Raw genomic sequence first — 16358 nt, forward strand, 5'->3', positions numbered from 1 at the left:
ATGATCCTCTTAATGGTAATCACTACCTTTACAACTTAATGCTGTTAGCTGAAACTCTTCATGCTACAACATTTGTGATGTACTAGACATACTGCTATGGTTTCCATGGGTTGGAAACCGTATCACAACAATTGCTGTGGTGGCCTCTTTATTGCGTGCTTATTCATACAATTTGTTGCCATGAATGAAATATATGCTACAATAAAGGTCATGCATCATGATAATGACTACAGTCTAGTTGAAGTTCTACTAGGTATGCTACAATACCTGAAATCATATGGGTTGTCATGCTAAAACTATGCATATGCTACACCTGTGACGAGATTTTGTTCAAACAATAATGGTGGCTAGGTGACCCATCACTGTGATGCTTTTCTATTTGTTGCTAGAAGTAGATTCCCAATCTCATACTATATGAAGCTTCCTCTTTTGGAGCACTCTGTTTCTTTCATCCTACTTGCTACACACAAGTGGAAATTACATTACAACACTGAAAATAGTGCCTATACTGCTACCCATGCTGTACTGATTTTATCGGTTTTGCTAGAAGCCATGTTACCTCATGCAACCGAGCAATCCCACTCACCCTTCCTTGCTATACACAATGAGTGGACGTGAGTCCAATCATTAATGGAAAAACTATGGAGCCTAAGATTAATCCATTACCTCTTACTGGTTTTCCCCTTTTCTCCCACTCTTGCCTCCAAGTGGACATATTCTTTATGCTCACCCATGGTGAATGAATAATCCCTCTTTTTCTTACTGTACACTAGCAGTTAGCATCTTGAACATAATTAGATTCATAGAAAATGCCTGGAGCGCTCTCTGATAGAATAAAGTAATATATCACATCATTGTATAATTTTTAATAATAATAACATATTATTATTGTTAACATAGGCAGTTGGGTTGTTGGTCAGGTATACCTAGCTGGGTTAGTTAATATGAAAACATCATAACTGACATGACTTTACATATATTACTGTTCCATCAATAATACATTGCTCATTGATTTCTTCAATATTCTATTCTAGTATTCATAGCACATATTCTATTTGTGCTTGTGAATTGGTGAAAGTTGTGTTGTGGAGAGACTTAAGATGGTGGCAGTAAAGTGAATAGACCACCAAGCATGGAAGATGTGAGAATTTTTATGTGAAGAGTTGGAGATGATGATGCTAGAAACATTGGCACTACTTTACCTGTCCAGCTGCACCCTTGCCTAGTATTGTCATGCCGATATATGTTAGTGTTTTAATTTGTTTGTTGCCAGCCAACACAAAACAGAACACCTATAGGAGAACCATTCTTCAAATTGTAAGGGGAAGTTCCTTGAGACTTAATTAAACCTAAAGCTAATTAAATAGTCAAGTTTTGCTGTAATATAATTATAAACATCTAATTGACTGTTTTTGTCCTGAATGCAAGTGCTTGATTGTAAATAGTCAAGTTTTTCTGTGAGATTTTAAGATATGGAGGAGGGTAAATAATTCGAGCACAAACTAGCACAACTTCTCACTGGTATAGTAGAGACCAACATTTGATTGCAACATAGATTTGAAGGATAATAAAAAACGATATCAACTATTGGCTAAATTAGAGACCAACAAATTTACACAAGAAAGGATTAAACAAGTGAACACCACATGATTTCATGAAGGAAATAGCTAAAGTTTATTCAAAGCTGATATTTGGAAAGATGGATTTTGCCAATTCTAAGCTTGAACAAACATGATCTTTTGTTAATTTAGTGCATGGAGTTACAAATATTCGATCATAGTTACACACTCACTTTTGTTAACAATGTCTTTTATAGCATAAACACTATACCAACATTCATTAACATTCATTAAAATACAATAATTTGATTGACAATTTTTGCAGCACGGGCTCAACATCAATTCTTATTACAAACTGTGTGCACAAGGCACTTATTAATAAGCTCTTCAGAGAAGATGCTTTTAGGATAAAAAAATAATAGAGTATTGTCAATAAAGCTCTACTTTAAAGAAACCCTTTCCCTATCTGCATCAAATGTGAACTTTTGCTACTTTTAAAGTAAACTAATTCTAAAACAAATAATTAAAATAAAAGTCTAATAATAGGCTCAAATCCATCTCATTTGGAAACGTAGAAACTTATAGCTTAAGATTTTTTTGAAAATCAAATCTAAAGAGCTTTTAATAATTAAAATAAAAACCTAATAGTAGGCTCAAATCCACCTCCTCTAAAAACACAAGAAATTTTGAATGGAGTTTGGGAGGGAAAGTAAGCATAGTGATGCAGTAGTAGTAGCAGGGGTGCATGTGAGAAGCAATTTGTCGGGTGGTTCATATGAAAATGATGGGGGGCACCCACATGGTTCTTCTCCTTCTTCAAAAGGTGGGTCTGTGAAGAAAAAAGTAGGGGTTTTGAGTTGTTGGTGACTAATAGGCTTTGTGTCCCTCATCGTCTTAGTCTCATGATTCACATGTATGGCCATCTGCCTCCAAGGAGGGGCTAAAATCATGGGCTAAGGTGCTAAAAGTGAGTTCAAATTCTAGCCCAGTTCACCTTGTTCTCTTGAACTTGATAACACTTCAGACTGTTGGTCTTTCTCAGAAAAAATATTCCAAATAAGGAAGGACTTAGGCTATAAAGAAGTTTTGCCACCTAAGTCAAACCTCAGTATGTATGTCTGTCTGGTGAAGTGCTTCCATTGGGATAAAAATATTGAATGTTACCCTAATATTTCTTTAGCACATTATATTGATCAAAATTTATTATATTAGTTTCAAAAATTGTAAATGTATTACCTGTGGGAAGAATATATTGTAATTGACTGACCAGTGATCTGATTCTCAGGTAACCTTGGACAGGTTGCCAATCTGTTAAAATAAAATTCATTATCTTATCGGATTGCAATTAATATCTTCAATTTGGTGCCATGCACTGGGTCTTTCTTGATGTCTATATTTCTTTATTCTGCAGGTTTGGATTATGTATTCCTGCATTTATGTATGACCAGTTGTAGATAATCTTATAGTCTGATTTGAGTTTTTTCTGTCCACTGCAGGTTGGGATTATTCAATCCTGCAATTGTCTATGACCACTTGGGGGAGATATTTTCGTCGCTTATCATAGGCAGTTTTATATTTTGTATCCTTCTATATATTAAAGTAAGAAAGCTATCTTTTCATTAAAATAGTTCTAGAGATATTTTCCTGTAATTTCCTCTGTGCTCTTTACCTAAATATTGCCTATGAATGTAATGTTCAACATTTTTACAGATTCCTTATGCTTTGTATTTTAGGGACTTGTTGCACCATCTTCAACTGATTCAGGCTCTTCGGGGAATGTTATTATTGATTTCTACTGGGTGAGGCTCTCAATCTCAGACACTTTGTGTGACCTTTCTCATTATTTAGCTATATTTGCAATGCCTTTTTTGGCTTCATCTTATATATTTAAAATTTGTGTAATCATTAGAAATCTAAGTGTTGTATTTGCTCTAAAATTTTCACTTTATGAGTTTGTATATTACATACCAGAACTATTTTACACGTTAATATTTATTGATCTTATTTTGGGGTTTTTTGTGTACGATGTCAAGCACTATTGGACTAGATTCATAAATCGTGATCCTTGATATTTGCGTGACTATTTAGCTATATACATGTCCTTGCAGCTGCTAATTAACACTATTTTGCAATTTCATGAAATTAAACCTTGTTCATTTCAGTTTTAAATATTTTCTATCTAGCTTTGAGTATATTCATTTAATTGAAAAACTTTCACCATCAATATTTCTCACTTGATCAAAAAGGCATCTTAATGCTTGCAAACTGTAGTTATAGACTGCGATAGAAAGCCACATACAGTAGAGAAGCTTAGAACAGTTGTTGTGTAGATATACACATGATTCTAGTTATAGATTTCATTGAGGTGTTTTTAAACCATTAAGAAGCATTGGGTGGAGAATTACTTATAATTTTTTTAAGGGAGAGTTAGTCAGCTTAGATGCCACAACCAGAGTGTATATCTCATGCCAAACTCACCTAGGACTTCCACCCAGCCACATCTGTTGGGACACACCATACCCAGAACTGGATGTATTTGATCCATAAATGGATCTGGGTTTGTTTTAGATTCCATGAAAAAGTGATCATAGCTAAAAGGACATTATATAAAACTTAGAGATATAATGATTGCTAGGGAGTATCCAAAGTTTGAAGGCCACACTAGAACAGCCTATGAGGAATCAAAGCACTTCCTCTAGAAACTGTCTAAACTCTATCTTGTCTTTGAGGAGGTAGAAAGGACCATAGTAATAGCAAGTCACATATGAAGATTGCCTCAATCAAGCCCAAGAGCATGGAATGGATTTCTGGTCCATTCAGCCTTCTGGCCCACGAGCATGGTAGGATCTCCAATCCATCCATCTTGGGGTGGTGTACTTGATAAAGAATGACCGATATTTCAGATCTCTTGAACTTGGAAGTCTGGCCATCCTTCCTATTTGCAAGATACTTGATTGTTCAAGGAGTTTTCTAGAGTATCACTAATTGCTTGATTTCTCCTTCTTATTTCTTGAAGGATTGATGAATTGATGCTTCAATGATTGATATTTGAATGATTTGATGACTATTCCAATGTTTCATGGACACGGATATGGATATGGATATGGCCGTTTTTTAAGACCCCCAATATGAATACGGCTGGATACGACACTCATAAAAAAACACACTTATATTTAACAAAATTTTCTAAAGGTAATTTGAGGTGATTTTCATCACTTCAAAAGCAATATAGACACATATTTGATACATAAATAATTATACATTGATTTAACAATTTACAATATGCAAAAGTAGTAGAGTTTCATTGGAACATAACCCAAAAAAATGGGTCACTGAAATAGAAAAGCATTTCATTTATCTTTATCATTTGGTATAGGTTTTGTTTATACCAATTTGTTTTAAAAAAAAATAGTGCATGAAGTTTTTTTAAATTAAATTTAGGAAGATTTACCTCAAATATTGAAAAAATCAAATCACATAGTATCTAGCATGGTTGGAAAATCAAGGTTTTTTGGACACATGTGGGTATAGTATCTAACGTGTATTTGGGCCATTCCGTTTCGGATAAGGGCATACATGTGCCTAGGGAGGGACAAAGGAGTATTCGGCTACTCTGTAGAATGGTTGATGCTTGAATAGTCGATGTTTGAATAATGGATGTTCTCATGATGTTTGAATGATTGATATTAGACAGATTGCATTGATGGAAGAATTGATTTTTGGTTTGTTTGCTTGATTCCTTTATTCTCGATTGATGATTGATGGATGATTGAATGATTTCCTTCGATTTGATGATTTGATATATTAGTGAATAATGATTGAATGAATGCTGAATTCATAGAGTGATGAGTGATGAGTGATGATTGAGTGATCCTTGAATGCTTGGAATGATTTTCCTTTATACTTTATTGGTGAAAAGGGTCAACACCTTTCATAATAATTGAGTCACTACCCTCTATTGCTGCTTTTTAAGAATAATATAATATTTTCCAAATGGATCTCCCTTGGATGTCCTTCCCAAATGAAATCTTCTCTCCTTTATATCTTCCAATGCAAGGGAGAAGTCACACCTCTTCATCACATCTGCCCTCTGCAAGAGTCACAACCTTTCACAATTACCACCCTTTGAAAGAGTACAACCCCCTCATCATTTGTGCTCTTTGAAAGAGTCGCAACCTTATTTTCTTTCCATTCCTTTCTTCTTCCATTAATCCTTATTTGATTCACATGCTTCTTTCTTTATTCCTTCCTCCATATCACCTTTCAATTGAACTCTTCTGCCTTTTATATCTCATGTTATGAGGGAGTCACAACTCTTCATTTCATGCCTCAAGTCTTGACCATTCATTACACTTAATTAAATTTTAATTATATTATTTTTTATCGTATTCTTTTATATTTTAATTTTGTTATTATTATTTATTATTAAATCTTATTTCAAAAGGGCACATTACATTTTCTACTGCTACCAACTTTTGTATATAAATTTTTATTTACATAAATTGCTTCTCATAACTGCAGGGAATGGAGCTTTATCCTCGAATTGGTAAAAGCTTTGACATCAAAGTCTTTACAAATTGTCGGTTTGGAATGATGTCTTGGGCAGTTCTTGTTGTAACATACTGCATAAAACAGGTAAATGAAGAATACAAGCTTGAGTAAACTTAAGAGGTTGTATTAATTGGGCATTTTATTGTAGTTATTCAACAATATGATGTGGCATGGTCATGTTACTCTACATGTATGAGTGACTCGATAAAATGTTGGATGCAGTATGAAGAGTATGGCATAATAGCTGATTCTATGTTAGTCAGCAGCATATTGATGCTGGTATACATAACAAAGTTCTTTTGGTGGGAGTCTGGGTACTGGAGTACCATGGATATTGCTCATGACCGAGGTGCACTTAGATATTCCTACTGTTCAGCAATTTTAAGTTGCATGGCTTTTTCCAAATTTTTTTGAAATAAAACGTAAAGTTGTTAGATGACTGGCAGAGTCCAAAAGTTGGAGGATTTGTTTGTTCACATATTAGGATTGGAGATAGAATACTTAGAACTTCTAGTCTTTCTGTAGGATATTCTTTATTAGCAATTTCCATTTATATTTATTCATTTACGTATGCATAATTCTATGCTCTTCTGTTGGGATGTTGGTAGTTGAGGACTTACTGTATACTGTGTTAAATATTAAATGTTTTCACGAGAATTTTTAATTGGAAATTTTAATTTTGTAGAATTTGACCCATGTGTTGTAAGTCATCTCAAGTTGGCCTCCATGAGTAGTTATGACCTCAAGGATGCCATTCTGCTCCCTAGTGAGACTGATGTTATTAGATGCATTTATTGAATAGAATATGAGAATTTGCATAAATGAAATAAGTAGAAGTATCAGTGCCTCATAAAATTGACCATAGCATATCAAACTACCTGGAAAGAAAAGCTGAGGAGATGATTTTCTATGGTAAGATGTTATAACGTTTTTCATGCTCAGGGACTACTTAATAACATGGAACATTTGACAAAACATGCTATGAACATGAAATACGAATATGTTTGGTTCACATCAGATAGGTTCAATGAACCAAGTTAATCGTCTTAGATATTTCCCAATTACATGGTTTTCAAGCTGCATTCTCTTTGGACTTTATTATGTTTGATATTCAAAAATCAATATTGACTTCTCCGTGATAAGTTACATTTGAATCTTGTAATCACAATGCCATGGGGTAGTTCTATTATTGAAAAAAGCATATAATATGTTCTTTAAATCAATATTGGGACCAATAGAAATAGGGCTATTTATAGTAGAAGGGAAGGAATTTTGAGCATTGTAAGGCACCAACTAGAGATTAGCTTCTGCATTATTTTTGTTGGTTTGGAATGAATTCATCTTCTGTATTATTGGTCTGTTAACGTTGATGTTGTGTTAGAAATATAACTAATAATGAAAAACATTATATAGAACCTATTTTAATATAATAAATGTCACCAGGTATGCCCTTAAGGCCTCCTGCACCCGTTCTGGGTACATCTGGTTACGGGTTCGCCCAGGGGTATGCCTGGGTATGCCCATGGTATGTACCGGGCATACTCAAAGGTGCTGAGTGCCAAAAAGTAACAAAAAAAGACACTATTTGACTTTTTTTTGCATCCAAAAGCCCTAAAATTTCCCTCTCTTCACTCCTCTTTTCTCATTTTCTCTAACCCCAAACCCCCACTTCTGGCCTGCCCCCACACCCCCTCTATCGTTGTTTTTTCTCACATCTAACACCTTGTGCAGCTTATCATTGCTGCCCCTCAAACCCATTAGGGTTTCCACTCCCAAACCCCAACTAGTTATTGGGATCTTGTCATATAAGAAATTGGATTACAATGAGGGGGTCAGGACTGGAGACCAGAATCAAGAACCTTGACAACTAAAATTATCACTATTAAATGTCAGTTGATAAAGATAAATATTATATATTTAACTATCAATTGGCATTTGGCATTGATCAGTGATGAAGTATCATACTATCAAATGTATTTAGTTTTACAATTGTTATATTTCTTTAAATTTTTTGTGTATACACACACACACACGTCCTGAATGTACCATACCCAAGGGCAAAAAAATTTGTCCGTACTAGCATACCTGGTTCTTGTACATTTTTCCTGTACCCGTATCAGCAACTCAGTATAATAAGGCAGACTGATGTAAATATTCATATTGCAGAGTAGTCATTAGAGGGAACTTATGTTAATTTGATTTCTATTTGAAAAAGGATCATGCACATGTTTGTTTCTGAATTGTTGAGACATGGACCAGCTAGGACTCGAACCTAGGACCTTCCATATGCTGCTGGAGTGCTCTACCACTAAGCTACTGGCCCCTCTTGGACCAGTCCATCGTTGGTCCGGGTGTGGCTTATTTCCAACACCAACACCACCCCTTAAGCCACACCTCTCATGTGCTTGGGGCTCCTAGCCTGGACCTGACTCTGATAACATGTTGATTTTAAGGTAGTGCTCGTTAACCACAGACAAACATCAGATCTGTTGCCTTCCCAACCATAGACGATGAGCTCTTATTGTCACCCCCGAGCACGTTACATAAATTTCTCACCATCAATTGATCTGCTTGTACATGAATTCGATTTGCCTGATTATGATCGAATTTGTTGTCTTATCTCTGTTCCAAAGAGGGAAGACCATGTCCATATATATCCGTCGAAAGGAGATATCCAAGAGTCGTCCCTCATCAAGAAGGCACGGCCTTCATGAAGCATCGCATGCCTTCAAACGAGGGGTCGCAGACATTAACCAAAAGTCGGCCCCTTTGAAACAAATCCGATAAATCAAACTCGATAATGTATGTTTAATCATTATACCTGATAATGCATATGTGACTTAATGAAGATATTAAAGAATTAATATAAGTTATAGATTCATCAAATGTGTAAGGCCAATAGGCCATTCACACATTTGATCTTGCTGAGTTAGCTTGTAGGATTTCTACGGACGCTATATCATCAACACTCCCTCTTAGCTAGGGAGGAATCCTTCTTAATCTCTACAAGTCACATCACCTCATTGTGATGACTAAAATAATGACTACACTCATGTGAATGAAAGAAGCTTATCACCTCATTGTGATAGCATATCACCTAATCGTGATGTTTGACCACAATGGCTACTCTCGGAGGGTGAATACACACAAATGCTAAGTCATGGAGTCTCTCACATGACATCCACCATACCCTACTCGCAGAGGGTGGAACAAGGGCTGGAACCTCAAACTTCTCTCACAGAGAAGAATGCACAACAAGGGCTGATACCTCAAACTTCTCTCACAGAGAAGAATGCATAACAAGGGCTGAAACCTCAAACTTCTCTCACAGAGAAGAATGCATCTCCACCATGCCTACTCGCAGAGGGTGGATCCACCATACCTACTCGCAGAGGGTGGATCGAGGGATTTCACCTCAAACTTCTCCCAAAGAAGAATGCATTAACAAGGGATTGCACCTCGAACTTCTCCTCACAGAGAAGAACTCATTAACAAGGGATTTCACCTCAAACTTCTCTCTCTCAGAGAAGAACTCATTAACAATGGATTGCACCTCGAACTTCTCTCTCTCAGAGAAGAACTCATTAACAAGGGATTTCACCTCAAATTTCTCCATCACAGAGAAAAATGCATAAACCAAATCTTCATGATGACGTGGCTCCCTCTGAAGCTGAAATGTCAGGTTCCCGCTGAAGCTGAAATGGTAGGCTCCCTTTAAAGCTGAAAAACAAGCTCCCTCTGAAGCAAATATCAACCTTTTGACCTCTTCGTCCAAGGTTACTTCTGACGATATGTCAGACTCCCTCTGAATGTTGATTCTTCCTCTGCGAAGAAATGCAAGCGATCTTCCTTCCTTGAATAGAGATTCGTCAGTGCCTAAACCTTGGGTAGAGTGACCGCCAATGAAAAGCATTATTCTGGCAGCAATGCCTGTTGAGACATGGACCAGCTAGAACTCGAACCTAGGACCTTCCATACACGGCTGGAGTGCTCTACCACTGAGCTACTGGCCCCTCTTGGACCAGTCCATCGTCGGTCCGGGTGTGGCTTATTTCCAACACCAACACCCCCCTTAAGCCACACCTCTCGTGTGCTTGGGGCTCCTAGCCTGGACCTCGCTCTGATACCATGTTGAGACATGGACCAGCTAGGACTCGAGCCTAGGACCTTCCATATGCTGCTGGAGTGCTCTACCACTGAGCTACTGGCCCCTCTTGGACCAGTCCATCGTCAGTCCGGGTGTGGCTTATTTCCAACACCAACAATGCCAGGCACACAAGCCCTAACCAGCCCCGCGGCCATGCTGAGAGTAGTGCCAGTGCAACGTGCAGCTCTTGCATCCGTCTGCGTCGCTCACGGATCCTTCTACAACTCTTCCAAAACAAATTCAAAGTGAAGTCACACTGGGAAGCTGCCAACAAGAATCGAGCGATGCTCTGAGCAGAGAGGCCATCCTTGACGTTGACTACATCGTCAGCAAATTTGCAGATAGCGTCAAGTGTTCTATCAATCTGCTGCCGCAAATTAGGATTGGGAGCAATACTAGACATACTGAGCCAATAATGCCCTACCATGCGGCCCTCGTCCGGATTGGCAATTGAACCAGCCTCAAGCTCTTCCAAGGCCTTAAAAGCGCTTTGAAACTTGGGTTCCATCGCCTCCATGAATTCATTCGTAAACCCCATTCAGCCGACATCGATATTCAATTCGAGCTCCTTGTGCTGATAAAGCCAATCCAAGTACCGATTCCACAGGGTTGCGGGCTCCGTCTCTAGCCCTTTCTTCTTCTTCAAAGAATTTGTATCGAGCACAGAAACCTCTCCAGCCACAACAGCCCGAGTTCGAATCACAAGCTGGCATCTTTCAACATTGACAATGTCGAGCTTTGAAATCTTGGGCGAAATCCTGTGACTGGGCAGCAGGCAACTTTTTGCACGGGTTGTTGTCTGCGTTTTCCCATGGAAGTTCAGGTGCAAAGGATTTTGGGCCATCATCCTTGTTCTCGAGGCCTGGGGAGACTCGATCCCTTGATTGCCACCTAATTTGTTTAGATGCTTGACCAACGCCACTGTGAAGGGCGGAGGTCAGCAAGTGTAATCGTTGCATTATCCTCTGTAGTCACCTTTCGATCTAGAAGAGATCTTAAATCTGCAATTGTTTGTGATTGAATTTCCCTTGAGAGCACAGGATCTACCTTCAAGCGGTTAGGCTCTATAGAAGGAACCCACTCTGATACCATGTTGAGACATGGACCAGCTAGGACTCGAACCTAGGACCTTCCATACGCTGCTGGAGTGCTCCACCACTAAGCTACTGGCCCCTCTTGGACCAGTCCATCGTCGGTCCGGGGGTGGCTTATTTCCAACACCAACACCCCCCCCCTAAGCCACACCTCTCGTGTGCTTGGGGCTCCTAGCCTAGACCTGGCTCCAATACCATGTTGATTTTAAGGTAGTGCTCGTTAACCACAAGCAAACATCAGATCTTTTGCCTTCCCAACCAAAGACGATAAGCTCTTATCGTCACCCCCAAGCACGCTACATAAATTTCTCACCATCAATTGATCTGCTTGTACATGAATTCGATCTGCCTGATTATGATTGAACTACTTGTCTTATCTTTGTTACAAAGAGGGAAGACCACGTCCATATATATCCGTCGAAAGGAGATATCCAAGAGTCGGCTCTCATCAAGGAGGCACGACCTTCATGAAGCATCGCATGCCTTCAAACGAGGGGTGGCGGACTTTAACCAAAAGTTGTCCCCTTTGAAACAAATCCGATAAGTCAAACTCGATAATGTATGTTTAATCATTAAATATGATAATGCATATGTGACTTAATAAAGATATTAAAGGATTAATATAAGTTATAGATTCATCAAATGTTTAAGGCCAATAGGCCATTCACACATTTGATCTTGCTGAGTCGGCCTGTAGGATTTCTACTGACGCCATATCATCAACATGAATAACCCTTATCCTATGTTGGAAAAACCGTTGCTAATCCATCAAGGCTGTGAAGGATCTGACATATAATTTATATTGAAGGCCTATGGTTGATGGTGGCTGATGGTAGATACAAAAAGCTCTTCTGATTGAAGGGTCTTTTCTTAATTTGTGTAATGTGCATTAGAATTCATTCTTCTGATATCACATTGTCACAAGTTGATTGTTAAAAGATCATCAAAATGTGTTTCTTGACCTGAAGCAGGGAATAAGGATCATTTTGAATTAGGATGGGTGATATAAATAGTAAAATATTCTGATGTAGTTGATTTTTTTTGTTAATTTAGATGGAAGGACAGTAAGAGCATATGCAAAAGCTAATACCATAGAACTGCTTACAATGCTACTAGATTGGAATAAAGAAGATAGTGTGGGATTGAGTTTGATGGATTTACCTCCATTATGTGAAAAAGAGCTCCTAAGACATAAGCTGTAGGTTACAGAGTTTCTGTACACTGAATCCTAATAACATCAGGGAATGCTGATGTCCTATGCAAATCTGCTGATTGGACACAGAGGACTATGATTGCCATTTTGTAAAAAGGTATTTGGCTTTGTAGTATCAAATATTTATGGTTTACTGTATAATTGTATAATACTTGAAGGTGGATATAGATAACTATGATTATGGCTCTCTGGTTATTTTTTGAAAATTTTGACCTGGTGATGCTTAGGGTTCACATGCTTGCACGTTCATCCAGTTTCAAAGACTTGTCATCATGGAAGCTTATATGAAGAACCACTATTCACCACTTGCTCTTTTGAATTTTTGTTTGTATGGTTAGAAGTTTCTATCCAGTCAACAGTTGTTCAAACATTATGCAGTTGGCTGGCTTTTAATGCATTTCATATTCTTGTACAAAATTCTGGTTTTTGCCAACATTTAGTATACTCCTTTTTTATATGGGATAAAAAGTCCTGTTAGCTGTACATAATGACAAATTTTCCAGTTTGTTCTACATTAACTATTCTGACAAATGGTAAACGGTTGAAGGTTCAAGGAAATTAAATCTTTATTACCTTCTGGTTTGATTTAACAGCTGGCTTTTACATTTGCTGGGGTTGTCTGGTCTGGGTTCCATCTGTTTATACATCTCCAGCAATGTATCTTGTACGTCATCCCATCAATTTGGGTCTTCAGGTAATCCACAATATCGATGAATAAAAACCGTTCGTTGAGAAGTTTTTCTGTTTTTGTCTTAAGTGACCTGCATAGTTGAACTATAAAACAAAGGTAATCACATGAAATGTCTCAACTCTCTGCATAAAAAACTAATTGTATAATGGTAAATTTGCATAATTATCTTTACCTAGATGGTATGCTATCTTCGTTGAGATTGTCAACTACCATTTCATTCTAAATTTTTTTGTTCCTAATATGGCAGCTGTCCCTGGCCGTACTTGTTGCTGGCATTGTATGCATATTCATCAACTATGACTGTGATAGGCAAAGGCAGCTATTTCGTAAAACAAATGGTAACTGCTTAATCTGGGGTCAGCCACCGTCAAAGGTAAAAAGATTCACAACGTATTTCTTTTTCCTTATAATGAAGTCATCCTTCTCACAATGAATGCTTGGGATTCATTTTATGTATTCAGGTTACTTATTTCTCTGTTGAATTATTTAAATATTTAAAATATTCTCTGTTTCTGTGACTTAAATTTTTTAAATCATATAGGTGATGGAAGATTCATTTTCATTATTGGGGTTTTGTAGATAGAGGCTCAATATGAAACTACAAATGGTGAGAAAAAGCGTAGCCTTCTCCTGACATCTGGCTGGTGAGTCAGTTCTGTTCATGTGTATTATTCAAGGTTGCATTAGAAGTATAATTTATATTCATCTACTTCTCCAACTGACATTGACCTCAGTAAAAGATATGTTCAACATGAAACTCTGGTTCAGGTTCAGGATGCTATTACCGTATATGTACTCCTATCTCCTGGTGATTGTACTTAATTTTACGTAGCTGTACTCTTATTCATGTACTCTCTATCATACTTTAAAACTACATCATATCCTTCCCCATATCCCACATCCTCTAATGACAATGATAAATGATCAATTGAGAGCTCTAGTTAGTTGATCAGCATTTACCAGGAACCAAACCCTTGTCAATACCTTCTCAGTCAAATTTTCTTTTTTATCTTTCATGATTTTATCAAGGCAGGCTTAGATATTTTAATCAAATATGGAATTCGTTTTACAGTAACAATTTTTTGAAGATTTTCTATGAAACATGCTATTTTTTCTTTGAGTCCAGATATTTGACTTGTTTGTGATATGCGGCTTTAGATAGACTGATTTTTCTATTCTTATAGTTGCATCTGTTAAATTTCCATGTGTAATAATGTTTATATAGTTTACAATGCTCTTAAGATTTAAATTTCTGAGATATGCCACATAAATTACAGTGGACTTTCTTAGAAGTGCTGATATGTGGTTGACAAAAGTTAAAAGAACTATAAAATACACTAACAGACTTGAGATAATACTTGAGATACTCCAGTTTTCAGAATCATTTGCTAAACTGTGGTATGCATCCGCTCTTCCTGTAGATACATTGAAGGGTTATGTGCTTTTCCCCAAGTTTCCATAGACATTTACTACTGCAACAGCGCAGAGCTCACCAGTAAATTATGTTTAGCCTTAACTATATTCTCTTCAATTTGGAAGCATTTTACTGGAAAATTCTTACTATCTGTTTGCCTCTATCCTTAGCAGTTGTTTCTGAGAATATATATACCTCATCATTATTACTTTTCAAAGTAGAGGTGTATGTATTTTCAAGGTGAAAGTTTGGTTCCAATTATAAAATTGCAGATTGTAAATTAAACCCTTTCAGTATTTTATTTTTGTTGCCTGTTTGTGAAGGTATGATGGAGTAATGTCGATTTTACTAATATACTAATACCACTTTATCGACTAATATTAGTGTTTCCTTTCCTGAAATATAATGCTACTTCCAGTGTACATATTTTGCCACTGTTGCTTTCTCTGGCTTTAATGATAATTGATAAATTCTCTTGGAAATTTGTAGGTGGGGTATCTCACGGCATTTTCATTATGTGCCAGAAATCCTAGCAGCATTTTTCTGGACATTGCCGGGACTCTTTAATAATGTACGAGCAATATTTGCTGCGCTCTTCATTGTTTTAGCAGGAAACAATTAGCTTAAATTTTGTTTTCGAGCCGACCTAAAAATGTGGGACTTCGTCTTATTGAAATTAACAAGTTTATTCTCCTTACCTGAAACAAATGTCCTGTTTTTGCAGTTTCTTCCCTACTTCTATGTTATCTTCTTAACCATCCTTCTATTTGATCGAGCCCAAAGAGATGACCAAAGATGCCGGGCAAAGTAAGCACCAAAACAAAAATGTTTTAAGTCACTCTTGCATGGTCTTAAACCTTTCTGCAGGCTTAAATTTAAATTAAGAGGTAAGTTTATGTATTGGTTTGATTAAAATTGATTGTTTTTTCAGGTATGGGAAATATTGGGATATGTACTGCAAACAAGTTCCTTACAGAGTTCTTCCAGGAGTTTACTGAGCATGCGTATGAGTTATGTATGATGGACTAGGTTTTTATAAGCCAGTAATGAGAAAAAGCTTGGTTCTTATAGCTATGGCCAATTTTTTATGCCCCAAGTGTTGTTATACTCTATTAAAAAATATGTGAGATGTGTTCTACACATGGGTTCTAGGAGGAAGTGTGATGCCTGTTTTGAGAATGAGTCCTCATGCTATCAGATAGATAAACATAGTTACGAGAAAAGCTTAATATTTAGTTGTGAATTACTCTAAAAACCTTGCTTCACAGAATGAAAATCAGACAGCCAATCCTTCCATTCTCTTTTTCAGTATTGAAAATATAAAACGAATTCATTTAAACAAATCAATGCATTCTAGAAAATGTAAGATCACAATGAGATATGGAAGCTTGGCTTACAAATGAATTTTTAATCACCCTGCAGTATCTTTAATTCAGTCTTTATATTTTCCACATGCATAGTGGGAATTAGGACCGGATTTATTCTTATAAGTTTTTGAAGCAGTTGCTTCTTGAATTCATATTTAGTTGTAAAATTCTTAATCAGCAGAATCGAACGAGCACCACCACAGTTCTTATGCCCAACATATAAATAAAAGTTTAGCGTTGTCTTTGAATGGTTCTTCAATAAATGCGGTGACCATTGGTGGACGAGCATTTGAACTGAGATATGCTTTATGTGAAGGTTGAT

General features: G+C 37.0%; 1 protein-coding gene across 1 annotated transcript in view; it reads left to right on the forward strand.

Annotated features, from left to right (window-relative positions):
* Window positions 1-16083, forward strand: part of LOC131060042 (7-dehydrocholesterol reductase) — a 101259-nt gene extending 85176 nt beyond the window's left edge. The window contains exons 4-13 of the mRNA XM_057993134.2: window positions 3056-3158; window positions 3293-3358; window positions 6081-6194; window positions 6333-6459; window positions 13158-13258; window positions 13503-13628; window positions 13835-13899; window positions 15159-15240; window positions 15394-15476; window positions 15601-16083. Coding sequence (XP_057849117.1) covers window positions 3056-3158; window positions 3293-3358; window positions 6081-6194; window positions 6333-6459; window positions 13158-13258; window positions 13503-13628; window positions 13835-13899; window positions 15159-15240; window positions 15394-15476; window positions 15601-15667 — 934 coding nt within the window. The 3' untranslated portion in view covers window positions 15668-16083. The remainder of the gene's footprint in view (window positions 1-3055; window positions 3159-3292; window positions 3359-6080; window positions 6195-6332; window positions 6460-13157; window positions 13259-13502; window positions 13629-13834; window positions 13900-15158; window positions 15241-15393; window positions 15477-15600) is intronic.
* The last annotated feature ends 275 nt before the right edge of the window (window positions 16084-16358 follow it).

The sequence above is a fragment of the Cryptomeria japonica genome, chromosome 1 (genome assembly GCF_030272615.1).
Source record: "Cryptomeria japonica chromosome 1, Sugi_1.0, whole genome shotgun sequence".
In the NCBI taxonomy this organism is placed as follows: Eukaryota; Viridiplantae; Streptophyta; class Pinopsida; order Cupressales; family Cupressaceae; genus Cryptomeria; species Cryptomeria japonica.